Source organism: Rhinolophus ferrumequinum, chromosome 11, assembly GCF_004115265.2.
Source record: "Rhinolophus ferrumequinum isolate MPI-CBG mRhiFer1 chromosome 11, mRhiFer1_v1.p, whole genome shotgun sequence".
In the NCBI taxonomy this organism is placed as follows: Eukaryota; Metazoa; Chordata; class Mammalia; order Chiroptera; family Rhinolophidae; genus Rhinolophus; species Rhinolophus ferrumequinum.
In genome coordinates this window covers 4890886-4916449 of record NC_046294.1, presented here as the reverse complement: position 1 = coordinate 4916449, position 25564 = coordinate 4890886, and the positions used below count along the sequence as shown (strand labels likewise).

General features: G+C 54.8%; 2 protein-coding genes across 5 annotated transcripts; both read left to right on the top strand.

Annotated features, from left to right (window-relative positions):
- The first annotated feature begins 1169 nt into the window (after positions 1-1169).
- ANKRD13D (ankyrin repeat domain 13D) lies at positions 1170-15185 on the top strand. Of its 2 annotated transcripts, none has more exons than XM_033121848.1 (15): positions 1170-1455; positions 1997-2132; positions 2239-2363; positions 3185-3230; positions 3313-3456; positions 3704-3893; positions 11786-11852; positions 12259-12340; positions 12553-12614; positions 12709-12839; positions 13705-13862; positions 13962-14078; positions 14162-14325; positions 14404-14495; positions 14826-15185. In XM_033121848.1, the coding sequence occupies exons 1-15, from the start codon at positions 1366-1368 to the stop codon at positions 15037-15039; spliced, it is 1818 nt and encodes a 605-aa protein (XP_032977739.1). In that variant the 5' UTR covers positions 1170-1365; the 3' UTR covers positions 15040-15185. The 2 variants fall into 2 exon arrangements, with proteins under 2 accessions (XP_032977739.1, XP_032977740.1); XM_033121849.1 differs by having other exon boundaries at positions 1191-1455; positions 14404-14519; positions 14826-14967.
- Positions 15186-16081: 896 nt separating this feature from the next.
- On the top strand, positions 16082-23749 carry SSH3 (slingshot protein phosphatase 3). 3 transcript variants are annotated; one of them, XM_033121239.1, is made up of 14 exons: positions 16082-16428; positions 16903-16940; positions 17509-17740; positions 18624-18742; positions 18822-18893; positions 19257-19322; positions 19426-19614; positions 19698-19791; positions 20047-20175; positions 20252-20298; positions 20914-21060; positions 21254-21454; positions 21549-21822; positions 22759-23748. In XM_033121239.1, the coding sequence occupies exons 1-14, from the start codon at positions 16363-16365 to the stop codon at positions 23035-23037; spliced, it is 1953 nt and encodes a 650-aa protein (XP_032977130.1). In that variant the 5' UTR covers positions 16082-16362; the 3' UTR covers positions 23038-23748. The 3 variants fall into 3 exon arrangements, with proteins under 3 accessions (XP_032977130.1, XP_032977129.1, XP_032977131.1); XM_033121238.1 differs by having other exon boundaries at positions 16084-16428; positions 16900-16940; XM_033121240.1 differs by lacking the exons at positions 16082-16428; positions 16903-16940 and having other exon boundaries at positions 17563-17740; positions 18624-18692; positions 22759-23749.
- Positions 23750-25564: the final 1815 nt, after the last annotated feature.

Here is a 25564-nt window from a genome sequence, read left to right as displayed (position 1 = left end):
GATATTCAGAGGCCTTTGAGCTGCTATTAAACCCAAGGATATTACAATGCCCTGATAACACCGCAGGGTGGGGTGGCAAAGTGATCCCAGATAGCACAGGCGTCACACGGCCACAGTGAGAGGGCAGGGTGAAAATGACAACCAGCCTCCCAGCCCAGAGACTCAACTCAAACTTCTAGATCAGACTATCTGGTCGTTTTGCAAATACGAGACCGGAGGGTCAGCTCTGGCCAAGCCTGGTGGCTGCCTCATCACCCAACAAAACCAGGACCAGACTCCAGGTTAACGCCAGGGCAACACCACCAGCGCTCAGCCAGCGAGGCCTGCACCCTGGTTCCGGTGTGGGTGGAGAGGCCGGCCCTGATTTCGAAAGTCTCCTTCCTTTCCTGACACTGGCAGCAAAGTGCAGCCGCTGCAAAAGGAATCCACGCGATGGGTGAAAGCCCTTTACGGAGGCCTCCTCCACCAGGAAAGGTCTAGAGCTAGCCAGGCCTGCTCCCTCCACTCCCCAATACTCTTGTCCCTGACTCCAGGGCCTTGGGGGGGCGGCCTCCCCGCATGGCTGAGCCCAGACAACGACCCAGACAAGGTCCCTGGGGAGAGTGCTTCATGATTTGCTGGCCAGGCATGTCGAAGTGATGGGGAGGGAGCCAGCTCCTACCACCTCACCCGCACACACAGGCATAGTCGGTACTCGCGGGGCCCAGGGTAGGAAGACCGGGGGATGGGCAGGACCGCTGAGGAAACAGAGAAACCTAGGAACAGCAAAACGTCGGCCCGCTGCGCGCACGCACGCGCACACGCGCGCGCAAGGCCCGGAGGCCCAGTGTCCCCGCCCCTCGCCGAGCCGCCCCGCCCCGGGACCCCCTCCTTCCCAGGTTGGACCGCCTCAAGGAGGGGTCTGCGCTGGTCTTGAGCGCCCCCTGCAGGCCGCGGACAGAGCTGTAATCAGGTCCCTCCCTCTGGACCGCCCCCAGGCGACCCTTGTCGGACCCAGGCCAAGTGGAGACCGGGTCCTAGCTTCTCCCCTGGTGCGCGTGGTTGCCATGGAGGCTGGGCAGCGCCCCACGCCCACCCCCAGCGCGCGCAGGCCCGGTTGCGGTTGCCATGACTGTGGGAGGCGAGGGGGCGCGCGGCCCGACGCCCCGCCCCGGCGCTGCCCCGCCCTCCCGACCCGCCCTCCCTGCCGCCTGCGCCGCGGCCGCTGCAGCTACTGCGGCGGGGGCGCGGGGGCTCCCGGGCTGCGTTGGGCACAGCTCCGGCGCGGCGCGGACTGGAGGCGAGGGGGCCGCGGCAGGCCCCAAGCTGAGGCGGGACCGGGGCACCCCCGCCACGCCTGCCCGGGATGCGGCGCTGAGGCCCAGCATGGCCGGCCCGGGCCCCACCTTCCCGCTGCACCGGCTCGTCTGGGCGAACCGGCACCGCGAACTGGAGGCCGCGCTGCACAGCCGCCAGGTGAGGCCCGCCGGGTACCAGGGCCGTCCTCCGGGCCCCTCACCCAAAGCTGTGGCCTCCATCCTAGAGCCCTCCTACACCTGCTCAGCGCCGCAGCCGCTTGCGTGTTCATCCTTCCCTGCCGGATCCGAAGCCTAGGTCACCTGCCCCTGCGCTTGAGCCTTTGGCTTGGCTTCCAGCGCGGAGCATAGCCCATCTCCCCACTTCACACTGCATCCGGCCCCTGATCTCGCGCCACACCACCCTTGAGGCAGGCTGAGAACAAGCAGCCCGGTCCTAGTCCCCAGGCTGGTCCAAACTCTTGACATCTGCCTGACCAGGCCCCACCCCCGGGCCCCCAGTTCTGACGCTAGCAGAGCACAGGCGAGGTGGACAGGCCCTTCCCACCAGACCCCCTCCCATCCCTGCAGGGACAACCTGGCCTCCCTCTGCCATTTCCACCGCCTGTCTGCCTTACTTATTTCCCCCAGTGGCTCCCAACCTTGCTCAGCCCAGTGGTCTTCTTGCCTCTTCCTCTCCTTAACTGTCCCATTTCCCTCAGCACGACATTGAACAGGAAGACCCCCGGGGGCGCACTCCCCTGGAACTGGCTGTGTCCCTGGGGAACCTGGAGTCTGTGAGAGTCCTCCTTCGACACAATGCCAACGTGGGCAAAGAGAGCTGCCAGGGCTGGGCAGGTACTGCAGAGGGCAGAGGGATTCCCCTGAGGCTAGCAGTGCGGTTTGTGAGTGGCCAGGCCTGGGGACATCAATAGAGTGCCCCTCAGCAGCCTGGTGCCCCCAGTCCTGCAGGAGGCAGTCAGCACTGGGGACCCTGAGATGGTGCAGCTGGTGCTCCAGTATCGGGACTACCAGAGGGCCACACAGAGGCTAGCTGGCATTCCGGAATTGCTCAACAAACTTCGTCAGGTACAGCAGGGCACAGAGGTGTGGCCAGTAAGAGGGGTGGAGGCCATGGCAGGGGCCATGACAGACTGTGTGGGGGTCACCGTGGTCACCCAGGCCAGGCCTGGCCTTGGAAGGGCACCCAGCCTGTGCAGCGTGCTTTCCTGACACTGTCAGTGAGATCCCTCTCTTATGACCCTAGCCCAGGGTCACGAAGGAAAGAGGGGAGTGAAGGCCCACAGGGATGAGAGTGGGCCCTTTGGGAGGAAAGCCTTTGCCGGCATCGAGGGACCCCCAGTGCCAGAAATCTCAACACAGCTTTAGACCATGAGTCTCCTGGTGAATGCAGGCATTCAGGAATGCTGGATTTTCTGGAGGGAGGATTTCATCTGACTCCAGAGATGTGGCCTGGATCCCTGGAATACCTGTTCACCCTTCTCAAAGCACGCGGAGGGGAGGCAGCTGGGAGAGAACACTACATCCTGCCCCCCACCCCAGGGGCAGGCCCAGAGGGGGCCCTGGTGCCCCTTTACAGATGAGGACTCTGGGACCCTGAGTGGGCAGGAGTCCCCCAGGGCTCCCCTGCAGGCTAGTGGCCAGGTTGAGACGCTCCCAGGCCTCCAGATGTGTATAGCCTGATCGCTTGAGGACCTCTTTAGGGTTCCTCTTGGCCCAGCCTTTCCTGAGTGGGGTTTGGTTGTGGCGGGAGCGTAGCAGGACCATGGCAGCTGTCAGGACTTGCTGAAGGACGGGCTTCCGGCAGAGGGGCTGAGACAAGGAGCTCCCCAGGCCCACTGGCTCCCAGCACCAGGCAGGGCCCTGACAAGCGCTCTGGTCTGTCCCAGGCCCCCGATTTCTACGTGGAAATGAAGTGGGAGTTCACCAGCTGGGGTGAGTGGGTACTGCTCGGCTCCCAGGGGCCTGGGGTGGGGCCTTGGGGAAAGAACCCTAGTGACTTCTGTGCCCCTGTCAGTGCCCCTTGTGTCCAAGATGTGCCCGAGCGACGTGTACCGTGTGTGGAAGCGGGGTGAGAGCCTGCGGGTGGACACCAGTCTCCTGGGCTTCGAGCACATGACCTGGCAGCGCGGCCGGAGAAGCTTCATCTTCAAGGGCCAGGGTAAGCTCTGGGGTCTCACTGTGGGCTCCAGAGGTTCTCCTGTGGCTTGTGAAGACCGTGCTGTTCTTTCTCTCCACTCTCTAGATGTGGAAACAGAGGTTGGGGCGGAGGGGACCCAGGGGCTAAGAGCGCACACACTGAGCGGCAGGTGGCTGAGGGCACCATGATGGCCCTCCACCCCCTGCCTGGGGCCTCACACTGATCTGCCCCCATCACCCCTCCACCCCCACCCCCCGCTGGCTGGCAGAGGCCGGAGCCCTGGTGATGGAAGTAGACCACGACCGGCAGGTGGTGCACACAGAGACTCTGGGGCTTGCCCTGCATGAGCCCGAAGTGCTGCTGGCAGCCATGCGGCCCAGTGAGGAGCACGTGGCCAGTCGCCTCACCTCTCCCATCGTCTCCACCCACCTGGACACTCGCAATGTGGCCTTTGAGAGGTCAGCTGGGGCCTGATCACACTGCGGGCGGTGCCTTTGAAGTTCCTGGTTCAGGCGTCGAGCCACTGCCAGAGGCTGTCAGATGGGGGAGGGGGTCACTGCCAGTCCAGCGTGTCACCCAGACTGCCTGCACATCCTGTGGCAACCTTTGAGCCCCCCATGCCCATCTGTACTGGCAGCTGTCTTCCTGGGGAAGAGGCAAGGTCAGGGTGTCCCATTTCTTGACTTCTGACCTCACATGTTTTCCCATAAAAACAAGGATTTAGGCTGTGGTTCAGGGCAGCTGTTTCCACCGAAGTTGGCTCCTCAGTATGGCTGTGTCTGGGCCAGAGTCCTTTGTGGGTAGCCTGGGAACCTGACCCCTCCTGCCAGAGTGTTACTTGTGTGACAACATATGCCCCAGTTCCAATAACAGGCTTCAGAAACAGTTTTTTTTTTAAAAAAGCTTTATTGAGATATGATTTCATATACCATGCAGTTCACATATTTAAAGTGCACCATTCAATGATTTTTAGTACATTCACAGATAGGCAATCATTACCGCAGTCACTGGTAGGTTAATTTCATCACCTCAAAAAGATACCGTGTATCCTTTGACTATCAACTCCCCTCCCCTCATCATGTCCCCCAGCTCTAAACAACTACTTACCTGCTTTCTGTCTCTATAGATTTCCTTGTTCTGGATATTTCCTATAGCTGGTAGCCTATCATATGTGGTCTTTTGTAACTGGCTTCTTTCACTTAGCAGAACGTTTTCAAGGTTCATCCAAAAGGTGGCATATAACTACTTCATTCCTTTTTATGGCTGAATCCTTCGTATGAATAGACCACATTTTGTTTATCCATGCATCCATTGATGGACATTTGGCTTTTTCTACCTTTTGACCATTATGAATAATGCTGCTATAAACACTATGTACAAATTTTTGTGTGGACATAAATGTTTTCATTTCTCTTGGGTAGAAATTTAGGAGTGGAATTGCTGGGTCATGTGGTAACTGGAAATTGAATTGTTTGAAGAACTGCCAGGCTGTTTGCCAAAGGGGCTCTAGCATTTTTTGTCCCTACCAACAGTGTATGAGGGCTCCAATTTCTCCACATCCTCACCAACACTCATTATTCACTTATTTGTTTATTTTTTGGATTATAGCCATCTTATTGGGTGTAAAGTGGTATCTCATTGTGGTTTTGATTTGCATTTCCCTAATGACTAATGATGTTGAACGTCTTTTCACGTGCTTATTGGCCATTTATTTATTTTCTTTGGGGAAGTATGTATTCCGATCTTTTGCCCATTTAAAAAATTGGGTTATCTTTTTATTATTGAGTTGTAAGAGTTCTTTATAAATTCTTATCAGATGTATGATTTGCAACTATTTTCTCCCGTTCTGCGGGTTGTCTTTTCATTTTCTTGATGGTGTCCTTTGAAGCATAAAAGTTTTGAATTTTTATGAGGTCCAGTTTATTTTTTCTTTTATTGCTTGTGCTTTTAGTTTTCTAACAATACTTTGCCAAATCCAAAGTCATGCAGATTTTCCCCCTTTGTTTTCTTCTAAAGGTTTTATACTTTTAGCTCTTACATTTAGGTTTTTGATCCATTTTGAGTTAATATTTGTATATGGTGGAGGTAAGGGTTCAACTCCATTCTTTTACACGTGACTATCTAGTTGTCCAACCACAATTTGTTAAAAATACTGTTATTTTTCCATTGAATGGTTGTGGCACCCAGGTAGAAAACCAATTGACCATAGATGTATGGGTTTATTTTTGGATTCTCAATTCTATTCCATTGATCTGTATGTCTATCTTTGTGTCAGTACTACACTATCTTAATTAGTATTGCTTTGTAGTAAGTTTTGAAATCGGAAAGTGTGAGTCTTCTGACTTTGTTCTTCTTTCTCAGGATTATTTTGGGTATGCTGGGTACCTTGCAATTTCTACAAAGAAGGCTGATTCGAATTCCCAACCACAGTTTCCCAACCGTAGATTCCTAACTGCTGTTGGTAGAATTCGAGGATGTAAAGGGCTGACTGTAGTTAAGTTTTGAGGGAGTCAAAAGTTATACGGATTTTTCAATTGCATGGGGGCGGCACTGCTAACGCCCGCCTTGTTCGAGGGTCAACTATGTAAGTTTTGCGCTTCTTTTGATGCATTTAGTCTAAGTATTTTATTGTTTTTAATGCTATTATAAATGGAATTATTTTCATTATTACATTTTTGAATTGTTTGTGGAAAATCTGTAAAAACATAATTGATTTTTGTATATTGATCTCATAGCCTGCAACTTGCTAAACTAAAAAACTCATTTTTTAATTCTAATGGCTTTTTAGTGGATTTCTTAGGTTTTTTTTTATATATGAGAACATGTCATCTGTTAATAGAGATAGTATTACTTCTTTCTTAACAGTCTGGATGCCTTTTATTTCTTTTTCTTGGCTAGAACCTGAAGTAGAATGTTGACTAGAAGTGGCAAGAGCAGACATCTTTGTCTTGTTCCTGACCTTAAGGAAAAAGTATTTAGTCTCTGATCGTTAAGTATGATGTTAGTTGTGGTGGCCTTTATCTGGTTGAGGAAGTTCCCTTCTATTCCTAGTTTTTTGAGTGTTTTTATCATGAAAGGGTTTGGATTTTGTGAGATGTTTTTACTCTATCTATTGATATGATCATGTGACTTTTATTTTTATTGTATTGATATATGTTATATCAGTTGATTTTCAGATGTTGAGACAACCTTGTATTCCTGGGATAAATTCCACGTGATCATGGTGTATGATTCTTTTCATATGTTACTAGATTTGGTTGGCTAGTATTTTGTGTTCCTATTAATAAGGGATACTGGTCTGTAGTTTTCTTTTGATGTCTTTGTCTGCTTCTAGTATCAGGGCAATACCTCACAGGATGAGTTAGACAGTGTCACCTCCTTGTCAATTTTTTACAAAAGTTTAAAAGTAATTGGTATTAATTCTTTTCTAAATGTTTGGTGGTTTTCATTGGTGAAGCTATCTGGGCCTGGGCTTTTCTTTGTGGGTAGTTTTTTATTTTATTACCACTTCAATCTCTACTTGTTACAGTCTATTAGATTATTTCTTCTTGAGTTTGTTTTGGTAGTTTTTGTCTCTTTAGGATTTGTCCATTTCACCTAAATTATCTAATTTGTTTGGGTATCGTTGTTCACTGTATTCTTTTACAATCCTTTTTATTCTGTAATACCAGTAGTAATTCCCCCTCTTTCATTTCTGATTCTAGTAATTTGAGTCTTGTCTTTTCTTGGCCAATCTAACTAAAGGTTTGTCAATTTTGTTGATCTTTTCAAAGAACCAGCATTGATTTAATTGATTTTCTCTATTTTTCTATTCTGTATTTTATTAATTGTTCACTCTCGTATTTATTATTTCCTTCCTTCTGCTTGCTGTGGTTTTAGTGTGCTCTTTTCCTAGTGTCTTAATATGGAAAGTTAGGTTATTGATTTGAGATCTCTCTTCTTTCTTTTTTTTGGTTTTATTAGTTTCAGGTGTGCAAAGAAACATAATAGACATTTAAACCCCTCATAAGGTGATAAACCACCCCGCAAGTCACTACCCCTCTGACATCTTGTATAGCTGTTACAATACCATCAACTATCTTCCCTATGTTGTACTCCACATCCCGTGACTATGTGTACCTATATACTCAGTTATAGTTGACATTCAGTATTATTCTACTTCAGCTCTTCAGGTGTATAGCACATTGGTCAGGCATCTGCACAGTCTACGGCGTGATCCCCCGATAAATCCAATGCCCGTCTGGCAACTTATATGATCTTTACAACATTGTTGATTATATTCCCCATACTGTATTAACTATCAGTTTATATTTCTTAATGCCTTCACCTTTTTTACCCTGACCCCAACCCCATTCCCATCTATCCCCTGATAGATCTAGTACCTATCTGGCACCATCCCTAGTTATTGCAATATTGTTGATTATATTCTTTATGCTATACCCTACATCCCCATGACTGCTGTATAACAACCAATTTGTTCTTCTTAATCCCTTTTCCCTTTCACCCATCCTTAACCCCCCTCCCATCTTAAAGAAGTCCCTCTAAGAGTCCTTGTAATACTGGTTTGGTGGTGATAAACTTCAGCTTTTTCTTGTCTGGGAAGCTCCTTATCTGTCCTTCAATTCTAAATGACAGCCTTGCTGAGTAGAGCAATCTTGCTCTACTTTGCTTGTCATCAAAGACGTTGCTTTTCATCACTTGGAATATTTCCTGCCACTCCCTTCTTGCCTACAAAGTTTCTGTTGAGAAATCAGCAGACTGACAGTCTTATGGGAGCTCCCTTGTAGGTAACTAACTGCTTTTCTCTTGCTGTTTTTAAGATTTCTCTCTTTGTATTTAAACTTTGGCATTTTAATTATGATGTGTCTTGGTGTAGGTCTCTTTGGGATAATCTTGTTGGGACTCTCTGTGCTTCCTGGGCTTGTACCGTTTTCCCCCGAAAATAAGACCTAGCGGACAATCAGCTCTAACGCGTCTTTTGGAGCAAAAATTAATATAAGTCCCGGTCTTATTTTACTATAAGACCGTGTCTTATATAATATGATATGATATGATATGATATGATATAATAAATACCGGGTCTGGTATAATGTAATATAAAATAATGTAATATAATACCAGGTCTTATATTAATTTTTGCTCCAAAAGACGCATTAGAGCTGATTGTCCGGCTAGGTCTTATTTTCGGGGAAACACGATATGTCCATTTTCTTCACCAGGTTAGGAAAGTTTAATGTCATTATTTCTTCAAATAGGTTTTCAATTCCTTGCTCTCTCTCTTCTCCTTCTGGTACCCTATAACGTGAATGTTGGTATGCTTCATATTGTCCCGGAGGCCCCTTAAGCTCTCCTCTCCTTTGGATTCTTTTTTCTTTTTGCTGTTCTGGTGAGGTGTTTTCTCCTACCTTATCTTCTACATCGCTGGTTAGATCCTCTGCTTCATCTAATCTACTGTTGATTCCCTGTAATACATTCTTCGTTTCCATTATTGTATCCTTTATTTCTGACTCGTACTTTTTTATGGTTTCCGTCTCCGTTTTTATGAGATCATTGAGCATTCTTTTTTTTTTTTAATTTTTATTGGGGAATATTGGGAAACAATGTGTTTTTCCAGGACCCATCAGCTCCAAATCAAGTCGCTGTTTTCAGTCTAGTTGTGGAGGGCGAAGCTCAGCTCCAAGTCAAGCCATTGTTTTCACTCTGGTTGTGGAGGATGCAGGTCACTGGCCCATGTGGAAATTGAACTGGTGACGTTGGTGTTATGAGCACTGCGCTCTAACCAACTGAAGCAACCACCCACCCCAAGCATTCTCATAACCAGTGTTTGGAACACTGCATCTGATAGAAACTAAGATTCGCTTAGTTTTTTTCTGGAGCTTTGTTCTGTTCTTTCATTTGGGACATGTTTCTTTGTCTCCCCATTTTGGCTGCATCCCTGTGTTGGTTTCTATGTATTACGTAGGGCTGCTGTGTCTTCCGGCCTTAGTAGCGTAGCCTTACATAGTAGGTGTGTTGTGGGGTTCAGTGGCACAGTCTTTCTGGTCACCTGAGCCCTGTGCTCCAGGTGCATCCCTTGTGTGGGTTGTGTGTGCCCTCCTCTTGTAGTTGAGCCTTGCTTGATAATTGCACATCAATGTGAGGGACTGACCCTTAGGCTCACTGGTTGTGAGGACTGGCCTTGACTACAGTGGAAGAGTTGTTGTGCAGGGCCTGAGCCTACAGAGCAGGATCTGTCTCAGCAGGATTCTGGTGCCTGTCCAATCCACCCCTTGGGTGTGTCATACTTGGAGACAACTGGGTGATGCTCCAGCTCATTTTGAAGCTGGTCACTGGTGACACCAGCCCAGGACCACCTTGGAGGGGATCCACTGTAGGTCTACTTCAGCCACAGCCTGTGCCCCACCCAGGGTCACCTAGCGGGAGCCAGAAAGAAATCTGAAGATGGCTGCCACCCATGTTGTGCTTGGAAGCGCCTTGAGATGCCAAGTGGTGAACCAAAGCCAGATGCTACTAGTGTCAGTTTGGGGCTGCTGAGCCAGGGGTACAGGACACGCTCAAGCCAGATGCTGCTTGTCTGGGTTACGCGAACCTTTAAGATACCCTAGGAAAGTGCAGCCTGAGCCAAGGCAGGCAGTCTACATGAAAAAGCCATTGCAAGCAGCCTGGATGTGCCAGAAAGTTGGGCAGGGCCAGGTCTCTAATCACCAGGGCGTGGCGAATGAACGGTAGAGACTCAGAAATGGCAGCCACCTGTTGTTCAAATGCTGGGAACGGGGAGGGCTCAACAAAGAAACAATGGCCTCCACTAGCTCTTCCATCCAAGAGAAAGCTGCCTCTCCAGCCCCCGTCCCAAGCCAGACAACTCAATTCCCCACCATTTGTCCCTGCCATCTTTCCAGCTGTTGCCCCAGTTCTGGAGCTCAAAATTAGTGATTCCACTGGTGGGTAAGTCCGTGCATGGTCCCTTTAAGAGGAGTGCCTGTGAGTGCAGCTGCACTCAGTCTCACTCAGTTACAATGTGCGCTGGTTATCACAACCAAAAATTATGGGGACTTCTCTCCCCGGCACTGGAACCCTGGGCTGGGGTGGGGCTGGTATCTCTCACTCCTTTAGGGGCTTGGGGGACCCCCACAGCGAAAATAGCCCTCCCGATCTTTAATGGTCACATGCGGGTATGGGACCAACCCATGCCACATCTCTGACCTTCCTACCAGTCTGGAGGTGGCTTTTGCACGATCTTGGTTGAAAGGCTTCAATTCAGCTTGATTTTAGGTGATTCTCAGTAATGGTTGTTTTGTAAATTAGTTGTTAATTTTGATGTGGTTGTGAGAGAAGGTAAACACAGCATTTACCTACTGCACCATCTTGGTTATCCCTCTTCTTTCTTAATATAGTCATTTACAGCTATGAATTTCTCTCTGAGCACTGCTTTAGCTGTGTCCCATAAAAGTTTTGATATGTTGTGTCATTTCCATTCATCTCAAAGTACATTCTGATTTCCCTTTTGATTTATTCTTTGATCCTTTGGTTGTTTAGTAGTGTGTTGTTTACTTTCAACATATTTGTGAGTTTCCCAAATCTTTTTTCCATTATTGACTTCTAATTTCATTCTGTTGTGATTGGAGAACATACATTGTATGATTTCTCTCCTTTAAATTTTATCGAGGCTTCTTTTATGGCCTAGCAGATGGACTATCCTGAAGACTGTCACACGAGCACTTGAAAAGAATGTGTATTCTGTTGTTGTTAGGTGGAGTAGTCTAAAGAAGTCTGTTAAGTCTAGTTTATAGTGTTGTTCAAGTTTTCTATTTCCTTGTTGATCTTCTGGCTATCCATTCTACCCATTATTGAAAGTGGGATATTGACGTCTCCAGCTATTGTTGAATCAGACATATTTTTATTTTTAACTTTTTATTATGGAAAATTTCAAACATATATGAAAGAAGAAAGCATAGTATAATGTACCCAACTTCCACATTTATCAACATTTTGCCCATCTTGTTGAACCTGTCCTTCTGCCCCTTTTTCTTTTTTCCTGTATTGTTTTTAAAGCACATCTCAGATGTCCTATCATTTCAACAGTAAATGCTTCTGCACGTGACTCTTCACAGATTAGGATGTTTTACAACCCAGCTCCAACACCATTATCACCCCTAACAAAATTAACAATAATTCCTCAGTACTTTCTAATCCCCAGTCCTTGGTCAGTTGCCCCAGCTGCCCAGGTGTCCTCTTCAGGGCCCCCGTGTTTCATAGTGAGAAGGCTAGTTGGAGGGGGTGTTTGGGGGAGAAGGCTTTGGCCAGGGTTGGGGGTGTATGTCATCATGAGCTCCTGTTTGGTCTATTTCAGGAACAAATGTGGTATCTGGGGCTGGCGGTCTGAGAAGATGGAAACCGTTAGCGGCTACGAGGCCAAGGTAGGAGACGCTAGTGGTGGGGGCAGGGGTAGGCGACAAGGCCCAGGAACTCCCCTCCTTCTTCCCAGCTCCATGTGGAGGGAGAGACAGAATATCCTGTGGGCTCTGGAAGCCCTGTGCAGCCATGGGAACTCAGCGGGGCCTGAGCACCCAGCCCTGGCTGAACACGTAGGGATCTCCCCCAGCACGGACCCCCAGCATGGGCTCCCCGCCCAAGGTACTGAGATGAAACGAAGACCATTTTCCTTTCATTAGTGACTCCCCAGGGTTCAGACCCCACCACCTCCTCCACTGTGGGCAGTGAGATCTCATCTGTTCCTCACAGGAGGACTTGCGTCCTATGCTGGGGAGGCTGAGTGTGGGGAACAGACTGAGCCCCCACCTCCTGATCTCCCCTGCTCCCCAGGTGTACAGTGCCACCAATGTGGAGCTGGTGACACGCACACGCACGGAGCACCTCTCTGATCAGGACAAGTCACGGAACAAAGGTAAAGCCAGGTGCGCCTGCCTGCTGCCTAGTCATATCATGTGGTGGGGTCACTGTGCTCTGGGGGGGGCAGAGTATCTGGGACACGTTGGGAGGCCGCCCCATTCCTATCTACTCTGTCTCCCCACTGACAGGAGGCTCCCAGGGTGGAGGGGGTGCAGTCTGGGGGCAGTGGCCCAAAGGCCCCTCATGGGCTCCCACCCTTCTCCGTAGGGGGGAAGACTCCGTTCCAGTCCTTCCTCGGGATGGCCCAGCAGCACTCCTCCCACAATGGGGTGAGCCAGGGCTGGGGGGCAGGGGCTGGGGACCACTGGGCAGGGCCAGGCAGGCGCCGCCCTGAGCTCTAAGCGGGTCCTGGGGCCCACCCAGGCTCCTGTGCAGCAGGCAGCCAGCCCCACCAACCCCACAGCCATTTCCCCCGATGAATACTTTGACCCCAACTTCAGCCTGGAGTCACGGAACATCGGCCGCCCCATTGAGATGTCCAGCAAAGTACAGAGGTGAGGTGTGGGGGCTGGCTGGGGACTTCCCTCAAGAACAGGGACCCTGCCTGGTTTGCTGAGCCCTAGCAGACTCCTTTCACACATGGGGCCCACCAGAATGGGGGACCCACTCACCCAGCTGGCTTCCCTCTAGACTCTACTGCTTAGGGGCGGGAGCCAGGTCTGTCTTATCCATGGTCCTCAGCACCTAGCTCAGGGCTTGGCCCAGAGGGCTGCTCACTCTTCTTTGGTGAATGAATGAATGGGCAGCACCAGCCACGTGTGGCTCTATTCATTAGGCACTTGCTGGGGGCCAGCTTGGAGCAGAGCGGGAAGGGCCCACAGCTCTACCACCTCCTGGCTTTGTGGCCTAAGGAAATGTCTTCCCCTGGGAGAGTCTAGTCTCCTCGGTCACACTGAGCCACCTACTCATGAGGGCGCCATGAGGGTCTGATGGGCTGTGACATAGAGCTTACAATGGACCCAGCGCTGTCCCAGGGACCTCATGTGGACTCTGTTGGCCTCCCAGTGGATTTGAAACCTGGCACTTCAGACCCCTGGGTTGTGCTGGACCCCAAAGTAGGGCAAAGTGGGAGGCACTGACCAGCTGTGGGTTGAGGAGGATGCGCTGTGGACGAGGCCCAGATTGAAGCCGCAGCCTAGATGTAGCTCCAGCCTGGGCCCAGGGTCTGGGGGTAACAGGGGCCATAGGGCGGGAAGGACACACGCTCCTGGGAGAGGCAGGCCGGGGCAGCTGAGCAGAGAGAAGGGTGCCCCAGGCCAGGTGGAGGGCATGAATAAAGGCAGGTGTCCAGAGTGGGTGGGCTTTAGCACGGAGGCCACCAGAGGTTCCGCGACCCATGTCCTGTGGTCGGCCGGGCAGGTTCAAGGCAACACTATGGCTGAGCGAGGAGCACCCGCTCTCCTTGGGAAACCAGGTGACGCCCATCATCGACCTAATGGCCATCAGCAATGCTCACTTTGCCAAGCTGCGTGACTTCATCACCCTACGCCTCCCACCTGGCTTCCCGGTCAAGATCGGTGAGAGGGTGGTGGGGCAGCAGGGGGACCTCAGGCAGCGCCAGGGTCCAGGCACGGGTGGGTCTCTGGCCAGCAGCTCAGGTTGCGCTGTCTCCTCAGAGATTCCCCTTTTCCACGTGCTCAACGCCCGCATCACCTTCAGCAACCTGTGTGGCTGTGACGAGCCCCTGAGCTCAGTGTGGGTGTCAGCCCCTGGCTCTGCGGTGGAAGCTTCAGGTACCACTGCAGGAGGGAGGGGGCTGCACGGCGTGCTGGTCTCTGGGTCCTGGAGGCTGAGCTTGGCCCGCCTGCCGTCCCAGGGTGCCCTTTCCCATGTGAGGTGGACCCCGCTGTGTTCGAGGTGCCCGAGGGGTACAGCGTGCTGGGTGCGGAGCGCAGCGAGCCCCTCCGCGACGAGGATGACGACCTGCTGCAGTTCGCCATCCAGCAGAGCCTGCTCGAGGCGGGCACAGAGGCCGAGCAGGTGGGGCGCGGGCAGGGCGAGGCCCTGGGTATGGGCAGGGGTGGCAGAAGTGACAGCTCTGGGCTCTGGCTGCCGCAGGTAACTGTCTGGGAAGCCCTGACCAACACCCGGCCAGGCGCCCACCCACCTCCCCAAGCCGCGGTGTATGAGGAGCAGCTTCAGCTGGAGCGGTGAGGCCGTCTGGGGCCTACTAGGTCCATGTCTCAGCCCTGCCCTGCCTCTGGGGTCTGCCAGCCAGGGGTCCATAGCTGGTAGGGGTGGGTAGCAGGCAGGTGCTGGTCCTAGGACCCCTGCCGTCTTCAGGGTCACCCACCATCAGCATTGCTGCCCACCCCCGAAGGTGGCATGCGGGAAGAGGAGAGAAGACCCCACCTTCTCTCTGGTCTCCCAGGTCCCAGCCACCCTGTCCTTGCCCCCCAAAGTCAAGTCCCAGCCCTTGGCCTCTTCCCCCAGCCTTGGTGCTCACCGGTCTACTCTCCCTCTCATGCCTTGCCGGGAAGGGCCCTCCAGGAAAGCCTGCGGATGTCCACAGAGCCCAGGGGTCCCGGATCCCCTCATAGGACGCCCCTGACCCCAGCTCCCCCAAGCTTTGAGGAGCAGCTGCGCCTGGCCCTGGAGTTATCCTCACGGGAACAAGAGGAGCGGGAGCGCCGAGGGCAGCAGGAGGAGGAAGACTTACAGCGGATCCTGCGGCTCTCGCTCACAGAGCACTGAGCACCAAGCACCCTGGGAGGGCTGTCCGGGCCATGCCCCCATCCGCTTTTGTAACTTATTTATTTATAAACTGTTTGCTGCTGAGTTCCAGGCCTGGAGCCCTAGGGGTGGGCTTGCATTAGAGACCAAGATGGAAATAAAGAGACCTTCAGCGGCTGGGTTTCTCTGCTCAATGGGGGAGAAGTCCAGGGGTGCTGAGGGGAGACACTGTGGGTGATGGCCTCGGACCTGGGTTCGAATTCTGGCCATGGCCCCCTTAGCTTTTCTGAGCCTCAGTTTCCCTGGCTGTAAAACAAGACCACATCCCAACCCCAGGGCCTCTGGGAGGGTAAAATGAGCCAACATGTATCTAGTGCCTGTACAGAGTAGGTGTTCCATAAACATCAATTCCCCTGAACTTTGTCCCACCTAGTGAGGACCCAGGTTTCTCCTGCCACCTATTCTGGCTTTCCCAGAACCCCCTCATACTCCTTGCTATCAGGGAGGGAGAAAGGCTAGACCGTCAGACTACTTACAGCCAGTGCCCCCTCCCTGCACGCCAGGCCTGAGTTTCTGCACCGACTCTGGCATAGTCTATCCGAGTGGCTTTAGGCAAGTCACTTCCCTCTGCTGCAGCTGTCACCTGCTCTTCTCTGCTCTGCCCTCCGTACCTCCAAGGTGGCCCTGAGGCTCTCCTAGGAGCTTCAGGGTTTAGTTCTAAATCCCACCTGATGTCCCCTGAAGCTTTGCATGTCTCCCAGTGATTCATGCGGAGAGTGGAAGCATGAGGGCCAACCGGCATGGATAAATGTGTTTGCGGTGCCCCCCTTAAAATCCACTGTGTCTGATTCTAAGACCAGTGTCCCCAGTCCTGCCTCCCTAGGTCCCATCTCTGCTGGCTAATAGAACGGTTGAGGCCCACAGCAGAGCTCAGGTGACCTAACTGGGCGGGGCAGGGAGGGCAGAGTCAGGGGTGCATCCTGGGAGGAGGGGCCGAACCCCGAGCGAAGGTAGAAAGCTGCCGGACCTCCCGCCCCCGTCCCTGCCGGTCGCCAGGCTCTGCACCTGCGCCCCGCCCCGGCTCCGCCCCCAACGTGTTTGCGGGGCGGGGGCGAGACGGGCAGAACACCGGGAGACGCGAGGGGAGGGGAGCACGGCCGCTCCGTGCGGGCTCGGCAGGCCGGGCTGGACGGGAGTCTGGCCCTTTAAGGGCCGTCCCCGAGGAGGTGCCAGGCCCTGGTGGCTCTGATCTCTTCTTCCTGGTCCTGCGGGGCAGCGACTGTCCGTGTGGCTGTGGGCGGGCTCCCTGTCCGGTGCCGGCCCAGGTGCCCCCAGCCTGGCCCCATGGCCCTGGTCACAGTGAGCCGCTCGCCCCCGGCCAGCGGCTACTCCACGCCTGTGGGACCCACGGTGAGTCTGGCTTTGCTGTGGTCCTGCCCACGCAGTTGGCTTCCAGCTGGGCCCGGGGGAGCGCGTCCTGCCCACGAGCAGCCTCCCCTCAAGCCTGGGGGTGTGCGGAGGAGGACCACACGTCTCAGGCTGGAGGGGTTGGGGGGGTCTTGAGGCTCCCAGGAACTCAGACTAAGGTAAAACCCAGAGCCCTGAGCGTCAGCCCAGCCTGCGGAGGCCCTACCCCCTTCCTGCCCCAGATCTGGGCCAAACTATAGCACCCCACCCACCTTTACCCCCCTGCTGCCCTACCTGGACCTGGGCCCCGGCTCCCCCAGTGCCTCCGGTGGGGAGTAGACTGGTGTGGGAAGGATATTTGACTCCTTTTCTGGTTCCACCGGAGGTGAGGCAATTCCCCCCACCCCAGCGTTCCTGAGAGGGGAGAGCATAGTCCTTCCCCGCCTCACTCTGCACTGGGGACCCCTTTTTCAGCAGGACCAAGCCTCGAAGCGAAGAAGCCGGCTCCAGCGAAGGTGAGCTCACAACAGACACAACCGCTCAGCGGCTGAGCCTGGCCACTGCCACCCTGGTGGGCTCACAGCCAAAGCCAACTACTGGATACGTAGGGCAGTGGGAACGGCTGGTGGGCACAGCTGGCTTGCAGCACCAACCTGGCTGCCCTTGCTTTCATCTTCCCCTGGGTCAGTTGGGCAAGCTCCTTCACCCACTATGCTAGACCCTGACTCAGGCCAGTGGTCACAAGCCAAAGGGCAGGATGGGACAAGGCCTGAGGATTCCTGGGTCCCGACCAAGTTTACAGCATCTGCTGGATTAGGCAGGCAGGTGGGAGGGGCAAAGGAGCAACCACCAGCCCCCTCAGACAAGAACAGATGGGCTGGGGGCTTGAGAGGCGTGGCTCTTAGTGTGGTCCACGCACACCTGGGAGCTGGTTGGAAATGCACATTCTCAGGCCCCCACTCCAGACCTACTGACTGTGCCTGGGGCCCGACACCTGCTTTAACAGACTCTCCTCCCGGTGACTCTCATGTACCCGTCCCGAGAGGTATGACGGGCCATAACAGTTCGCCCCCGCCTTGCCAGGCAGAGCTTTGCAGTGCTCCATGGAGCTGTCCTGGGGCTGCAGGATGGAGGGGACAATGGAGAGGCAGCTGAGCCCAGCCCTGAGCCAGCAGAGGAACCCCCAGGCGAAGAGCAACTCCACGGGCACCAGACAGACAATGGGCATGGGCCCCAGAGTCCCCAGAAGCTGGAGCAGAGTCAGCACCTCCACCTCATGGTGGAGCTGCTCAGGCCACAGGACGACATCCGCCTGGTGAGGGCCCACCCAGAGCCTTGGAGGGGGAAGAGAGCTCCCCTGGGGTGGGGGTAGGAGAGGGCAGAACTGAGCCAGGGTGTGTCTGGGGAGCAGTGGAGTGAGGGCAGGGGGCACCCTGGGGAGTGAAGGGGTTACCCAAACCCCTACAGCCCTGCTGTCTCAGCTGGAGTTAACAGGGGGAGGTCCTGTTTTCAGGTCTTCAGAAGGCTGGGAAAGGACGGAGGTTTGTCCTGCGCAAGTCCATAGGCCCCAGTTAGGTCCAAGAGCTGGGGTTACACAGGGGTGTTTCTGTGTAATCACAGCGAAACCTTCCTGACAATGGGAGTTGTCCATTCAAGGACCTGTGTTCAGGGGGCCCACTGAGCACCCACTGGGAGCTGGTATGAGGGGAGGGGCCTTTGTGGGGGATGGGACACAGGTGGGAGAAGGAAGACCAGTTCCCAGATGCCTGTGGGACATCTGTCTGCAAAATGCTTTTGTAAAGCTGAATTTATTCCACGGAAGCTCTGTCTTTTATTGAAATTGTGTCCTTAGTATTTCTTTGGTGACAAACATTTATTGAATGAAATGATGGTAAGGCAAATGAAAGGGATTTTTTTAAACCTCCTTCCTAGGCAGAAATAAAAAATGGGCAATCTGTGTCAGGCCCATTCTCCCCTTTTCTCCATACACATCCCCTTTTAAACATTTTGTTGGACCATGAAATCCGAAAGTTGGGAACCACTGGAATGTAAGCGCTCATCTGGTATCTGGGGAGAAAGCGGATGGGTGTGAGTGAGCAGGCAGCAGGTCTGTTCTAGGCCCAGGTGTGTGTCCAGGCGGCGGAAGCAGGGTCCTTGGGCCCCCGGGAGCCTGGGCTTCTGTCTCCCTGTCTTCCCAGGCAGCCCAGCTGGAGGCAGCACGGCCCCCCCGGCTCCGCTACCTGCTGGTCGTTTCCACAAGAGAACGTGTGAGCCAGGATGAGACAGTGCTTCTGGGGGTGGACTTCCCTGACAGCAGGTTGGGAGCAGGGAGAGCAAGGGAGGGGGGCAAGGAAGGGAGGCGCTGGGGAACAATGGCTTTCCCTCTGTCCTGCCAGCTCCCCACACTGCACCCTGGGCCTGGTCTTGCCTCTCTGGAGTGACACCCAGGTGTACCTAGATGGAGATGGGTAAGAGGTGGCAACTGGAGGGAGGGGAAAGGAGAGAAGAGGGGCCAGGAGGTGGAATAACCAAGTGTGATATATACGATGGTGGGGTGGTCACTGGGGACTAGCTACAGAACTCCACGCTGGGTGTCTGGAGCATGGGCCTACTCTCCCCTCTACTGCGGATTCGCTGTGTGGTCCTGGGAAGGTCACCTAACTTCTCTGGGCCTCAGCCTCCTCTATCTGGCAAAAGGGGCTTATTTTGAAGCTCAGGTGAGGTATACATATTCTGAGGACCAGCCTCATGAGATGGCTAGTGAGTGGGCCTCTCAGGGGCTCTGTCCCAGAGCCTGGAGTGGGGTTTCACCCACACCTGGTCTCCGGCAGGGGCTTCAGCGTGACATCTGGTGGGCAGAGCCGAATCTTCAAGCCAGTCTCCATCCAGAGTATGTGGTGAGTGAGGGCTGGGGTGGGCCAGCCTCCTCTCCTCGGGGATGGCTGCGGGTCTCGGTCAGGGCAGCAGGGAGGGCAGTGTGGCCTCTCTCTTCTGTTCCAGGGCCACGCTCCAGGTGTTGCACCAGGCATGTGAGGCAGCTCTCGGCAGTGGTCTTGTGCCAGGGGGCAGTGCCCTCACCTGGGCCAGCCACTACGAGGACAGACTGAGCTCTGACCAGAGCTGCGTCAATGAGTGGATGGCCATGGCCGACCTGGAGTCTCTGCGGCGTCCCAGCGCTGAGGCTGGCCGGTCAGTGCCGGGAGGGGAGGAAAAGAGGGGTTGCCACCGTAGAGTAGGGAAGGGGCCCCCGGACTGATGGGCTCGGCTCTCAGGCCCTCGGAACAGGAGCAGATGGAGCAGGCGATCCGGGCCGAACTGTGGAAGGTGTTGGACACCAGTGACCTGGAAAACATCACTTCCAAGGAGGTGGGCGGGGAGCGTGCCAGGGCCAAGGAGGGGCGGGGGCCTGGTGGGGTGGGGGAGCCTCCAGCTGGAGGCCAGAGGTTTCCTCTCCTGGGAGCCTCTGCACCTGAATCTCCTCCTGTCGTAAACCCGTCCCTGACGCTTGGCCTCAGCTCCTCTCTCCAGACGGGACAGGCTGTGGTCCTGAGGCCCCCGGGAAGGGTGGAAGCGCTGGAACCTTGAGGAGCCCCTGAGCCGCCCTCTGCCCCTTGCCTGCAGATCCGCCAGGCCCTGGAGCTGCGCCTGGGGTGCCCTCTCCAGCAGTACCGCGACTTCCTCGACAACCAGATGCTGCTGCTCATGGCCCAGCAAGACCGGGCCTCCCGAATCTTCCCGCACCTTTACCTGGTGAGCTCCAGGGTGAGGGGCGGGGGACTGATGGCGCAGCTGGGCGGGGACAGTGAGGCTTCTCTCCCTGTCTCAGGGCTCAGAGTGGAATGCTGCGAACCTGGAGGAGCTGCAGAGAAACAGGTAGGGTTCCGAGCCCCCTCAGGACTGCCCACCCTCTGTCTGTCCCTTTGCTTGGCCTCTCCTTAAGGGCCACCTGGCCAGGAAGCCCCAGCCCCCTTCCCCCCCAGCAGCTGCTAGCTCTGCTTCCCACAGGAGAACAGCCACCCTGCCGACCTGCTGGCAGCTCCTGGGCCTACTCTTCTCCTTCCCCACACTGTAAAGGGGAGATGAAGGAGCCCCTCTCCCGGGGGGACCTGGCTGCCTGCTCCCATAGGTTCCTGTCACTTGTCCACCATGGGCTTCTGGAGAAACCTGCTGTGGTACCTGTCAGCCCGCTGCTGCAGACCCACCCAATCTCAGCTGAGCTCAGAAGTTGTTCTCGAACTGACTTCTGATACTAGCAGAAGGGTCAGTGTTGTAGTAACCCCCGCAGCCACCTGGACTAGACAGGAAACAAGCCCCGTGGGCTGAAGTGATTGGCTCACAGTCACAGTCACCTCCTCCCACCATAACTGTGCCGCCCCCACCTGACTCGGAGACAAGAACTAAACAGAAGTGCCCCGGCCAGCCGAGTCCGCTGGCCACAGGCCCGGGGCCCCTGGCCACGTCAGCCTGGCCTCGCACCCCCCATTGCAGGGTCAGCCACATCCTGAATATGGCCCGTGAGATCGACAACTTCTACCCCGACCGCTTCATCTACCACAACGTGCGCCTCTGGGACGAGGAGTCAGCCCAGCTGCTGCCCCACTGGAAGGAGACGCACAGCTTCGTGGAAGCCGCCAGGTCGGGCTGTCCCCACCCCTTCTGCCCACCCCACCTCCGCTTCAAGAGGTCCCCTGCCCTCCTCCTGGCCACTCTGGCCCTGGGGTCCTTCCTGCCTGGGTGAGCCTGCTGCCAGCCCTGCCCCCACCCGCAGGGCCCCTCCCAGCGAGAGGCCAGGAATGGGGGAGGGGCTGACCACGGCTTGCCTCCACAGAGCGCAGGGCACCCGGGTACTAGTCCACTGCAAGATGGGTGTCAGCCGCTCGGCGGCCACCGTGGTAGCTTATGCCATGAAGCAGTACGGCTGGAGCCTGGAGCAGGCCCTGCGCCACGTGCAGGAGCTCCGGCCCATCGCCCGCCCCAACCCCGGCTTCCTGCGCCAGCTGCAGACCTACCAGGGCATCCTGACTGCCAGGTTCGGAGAGGGGACCAGGGGACAGGGCTGGTGGGCTGGGCGCTGCGGGGGCTGCTGGGTCACTGAGAGCTGACTCAGTGCCACCGCCTCACAGCCGGCAGAGCCATGTCTGGGAGCAGAAAGTGGGTGCAGCCACCCCAGAGGAGCCCCTGGCCCCCGAGGTCTCTACACCATTCCCACCTCTTCCGCCAGAACCGGGGGGAAGTGGGGAGGTGCTGGCTGTGGGGTTGGAGGAGAGCCAAGCAGCCCCCAAAGAGGAGCCTGGGCCACGGCCCCGCATCAACCTCCGTGGGATCATGAGGTCTATCAGCCTCCTGGAGCCCCCTGCGGAGCTGGAGAGTGCCTCGGGGGCCGGTGAGCTGCCAGAGGTGAGGCTGGGGCCAGGCAGGAGCCCAGGGGGAGGAGCACATGGTGGGAGGCTGGAGAAAGACCAGGACTGGTGTTTCAGCCCTAAGCAGGGGCACCTGAGCGTGGGCACCAGTCCCTGGGCAGCTCCCTCTTGTCCCCTCAGAGCAGCTAAGGAGACCTAGTGAGGGCAGGCGAGTGGTGCTTTTCATGGGAGCTGGAGAGCAGTCGTAGGACCAGGGCATCGAGGGGGCTCCTTGGGAGCCTGCCCCGGGCTGAAGGCTGCGGGCAGCTCTCAGCCTGACGAGAGGACTTGCTTCCTGAGGGGCAGGGCTGCCCAGCCGTGCAACGAGCATCCTCCAGGCGAGGAGGTGGGCACCAACTGCTGATCTGGGCAGCCCGTCCCAAATCTGACAGGCAACACATCAAAGGAGGGGCGCAGAGGGGTCATAGCACTCACACAACCAAGGTCCTGGCTGATCGCAGAGGGAGGGAACACTGGGGACAGCCTTCCTGGAGGAGGCGGCACTGGGTGGGGAAGGATGCGGAGGAACGGATGGTTGATGGATGGAAGTGGGTGCTCCTAAAGGTGGGGCGTCCTCCCTCGGAGCCAGCTCAGGGCCTGGCACCTGGAAGGTGTTTTGCGTGTGGCTCACAGGACTGCCTGTTCAAAGGCAGAGGGGGCAAGAGGGGGAGGAGAGGGCCTCAAGGACATGGCAGGGAAGCTAAGGAGGGCTTCCGGGCCGGAAAGAAGCTGCAGACAGGTGAGGGCCGAGGCGCAGGGGTAGGCGGGCTGGGGTGCTGTCGTCCCTCCTAGGGAACTGTGACCCACCAGCTGCTTAGCTTTTTGTATTCCTTCAATTAACATTCTGCACCTGCCTCTTCCAGGCTCTGTGCTCCATGCCCCTGCCCTGGAAAGACCCCCTGTGACTCTTCTTCCTTATACTTCCGCCTTCCAGGTTTTCTCTTCAAATGAGTCCTCAGATGAAGACCCTGCGCAGCCCTCCCCTCAGCTCGCAAAGGCTAAGGGAGGCCGGCGGGTCCGCAAGGGGCCTTGGCCGGCCCTGAAGTCCCGCCAGTCTGTGGTCGCCCTCAACAGTGCCGCCCTGGTGGCCAGCCGGACCCAGGCCTTCCAGCAGCAGGAGCAGGGGGAGGCTGGCTGTCCCTCCACACCCAGGCTCCGGAAAGTGGTGAGGCAGGCCAGCGTGGATGGCAGCGGGGAGGAGGGCGAGGCCTGAGGCCTCACACGCCCATGCCCCCCTAGACACGAACAGAGGTGCCTGAACACAGCTCCTGGGACGAGCACCCCTCACTCCCATCAGCCTGTCTGCACTACTCTTAGCTCCTCCCCAGGAGGCCCCTGACCCCATCACTACAGCCTCAGCTCCCACAGCCTTAAGTCTCAGACCCACCTCCACCTGTCCAAGGGCTCAAGACTTTCTCTGTAATTGGGAATGTGGGGAGAGACTGAGGCGCTTTGGGGGCCAATAGCACACTAGCTTCATGCGCAACTGCTGCCTGAAACACTTGCAGCCACGGAATAAAGCACAGTTTCCCAGTGCAGAAAGGCTCGTGCTCCCTCTCTCCCCCACTGTCTCAGCCCTGCCCCCTTTCTTTCCTGGGACCCTCCATGCCAGAGAGCCAGTGGCCCCCAAAGTCCTCAGTCCCCAGGCCTGGGAGGCTCTGAGGAGGGGGCTGGCAGGTGGGCTTCCCTCACACACCTTACAGCCTGCCTGAGTCTCTTGCTGCTGCCCCCAGCACACATACCTGCCCCCCCAGCCTCCCTGCCCCCTACAATGGCACTGCCCTGGGCCACAGGGCACCAAGCCAAAGAGAGTTTTTGTCCTTCACAGCCTCTGGCCAGTTTTTCATAATAGTACCTGGCTTTGTACTTAGAAATAAAAAACATTTTCATATTATTTTCAATTTTATGATAAAGCCATCTATCTACCCATCAGTCTGCTGCTTCTCTGGTTACACGAAGAGTTTGGCCTCTCCTTACCCCCTCCAGTCTCCTCAGGGTTCCCAGGTGTCGGGGGACAGGCCTGTTTGGGGTGGGGTGGGAGGAAGAATGGGGAACGGGGAGACCAGGCAATCTCCCTCATCTTCTAGGGCAGGGCCTGGGTAAATGTTAGCTGCCCACGCCCCCTCGGGCAGGTCGGCGGGGAAACAAGTCTGCACGGGGCAGCAGGTGCTTAGCTCTGTTGGGACAGCTGAAGGGAGTTACCTAGGAGGAAATGGAAGCTGTCAATGCCTGTCTGGACAGGGCCAAGCCTGTTCCAGAAGCTAAGGCTCCTTTTGGACACTTGATGCTAGTTATTGAATACACTTTGGGTCCCAAGAATCCTTTGCTGCTATAGTGCACGAGAGGCTGAGTTTCCGAGCCAGCCCACGTCTGCCAGGGAAGAAGGACTCTTGATGGACCCTTCCCTTCTGCCTAGGTGTTCATTGTGCTCAGTTTTCGTGTTAAAAAAGAGTGTCTCCATCTTTGTCACTTCTAGCCCTCTTCCCAAGTTCACATTTTCTGCCCTATAACACGCTATTGGGTTGTGGGGGGGGTATGCAAGTCCTTCCCTCAAAGGAGGCCTCAGAGGTAAGAGCTGGCACCAAATATCCTCATTGACTGAGACCTCACACCCAATTTTAAGAATGAATCTCTCTCTCACACCCTGGCGCTATAACCCTCGAGTCTTGAGGTGCAGGAAACGTGGGTTCTAGCCCCAGCTTCACCATTTACAAGTTGTTTTCACCTTGAGTGTCTGATTCTTTCTGTAAAACAAAGGGATTAGACCGGGAAATCCCTAAGCGCCCCCCTCCCAGTTTGATATTTTAACAATGCACGTCCTTCTACATTGATAGAATTCAGCCTCAACATGCTCTCTAGAAGAATCATTTGTACCTGTCTGTGGTTGGCGTGCCTAGGCTCACAAGGTGGGGTATAGAGAAGTTAGTTCTGATTCTTGATCCGCTTGGCTGGGCCACTCAGCCTGCCATCCTACAGCCAACCATGAATCCCACCCAGACTGCCCTTTCAGTAGGCCTAGGCTGGGGTTGGGGGCAGGTGGGGTGACGGTCAGGCGGGAAGCCAAGGCCAGGCCCTGCCCTCCTGCAGCCTGTGCAGCTAGCAAGGCAACGGCACAGCTCATGAACTCGGAGCTGTGGGGCCCACTGACGTGTATGGAGGACTCTTGAGAAGTAAGAATTCAGCACATGGGGGAGTAAAAACTGGAGGGGAAACTGCATCAAAAATGCGGACAAATGATTAAGAACTACATGTATATACAAACACATTGCTAATGGGGCAAAAAACAGTTTAAAAATATGTATATAAAATGAAACGTATGTCTCCCTCAGATCCTGCCCTCCAGTCCTTCACAGGCAACCACTGTTACCAGCTTCTTGAGTCCCTCCAAACACATTCCATGCTTATGGCATCAAATATATGTTTGTGTATTCTTTTTTAAAATATAGCATGTTAACATACTATTCTGAACTTTGACAATGTTTTTCGTATCCTGAAGAGTGGCACACCAGTACGCAAAGCTCTGCTTTATTTTTTTTAAGAGTAAAAAGCCTTTATTTGAGCAAAAGGAGCGGCTGCTCTGCTTTATTTTTAAAATGATCACACACATTCTATTCTGAGGAATCCATCATTTACTTCAGTGATCACCTACCAGTGAACATTTAGGTTGTCTATAGTTTTTTCCCCATTCCAAGTAACTTACCCTTGTATACGTGTGCTTTCCTGTGCACACATGGCCACTA

Coding starts and splice junctions, on each gene's coding strand:
- ANKRD13D (XM_033121848.1), top strand. CDS start 1,366: ATGGCCGGCCCGGGCCCCACCTTCCCGCTGCACCGGCTCGTCTGGGCG. Junction 2,364..3,184: donor TGCTCAACAAACTTCGTCAG/GTACAGCAGGGC, acceptor GGTCTGTCCCAG/GCCCCCGATTTCTACGTGGA. Junction 13,863..13,961: donor TGGCTTCCCGGTCAAGATCG/GTGAGAGGGTGG, acceptor CTGTCTCCTCAG/AGATTCCCCTTTTCCACGTG.
- SSH3 (XM_033121238.1), top strand. CDS start 16,363: ATGGCCCTGGTCACAGTGAGCCGCTCGCCCCCGGCCAGCGGCTACTCC. Junction 18,894..19,256: donor GTGTACCTAGATGGAGATGG/GTAAGAGGTGGC, acceptor GGTCTCCGGCAG/GGGCTTCAGCGTGACATCTG. Junction 20,299..20,913: donor GAGGAGCTGCAGAGAAACAG/GTAGGGTTCCGA, acceptor CCCCCATTGCAG/GGTCAGCCACATCCTGAATA.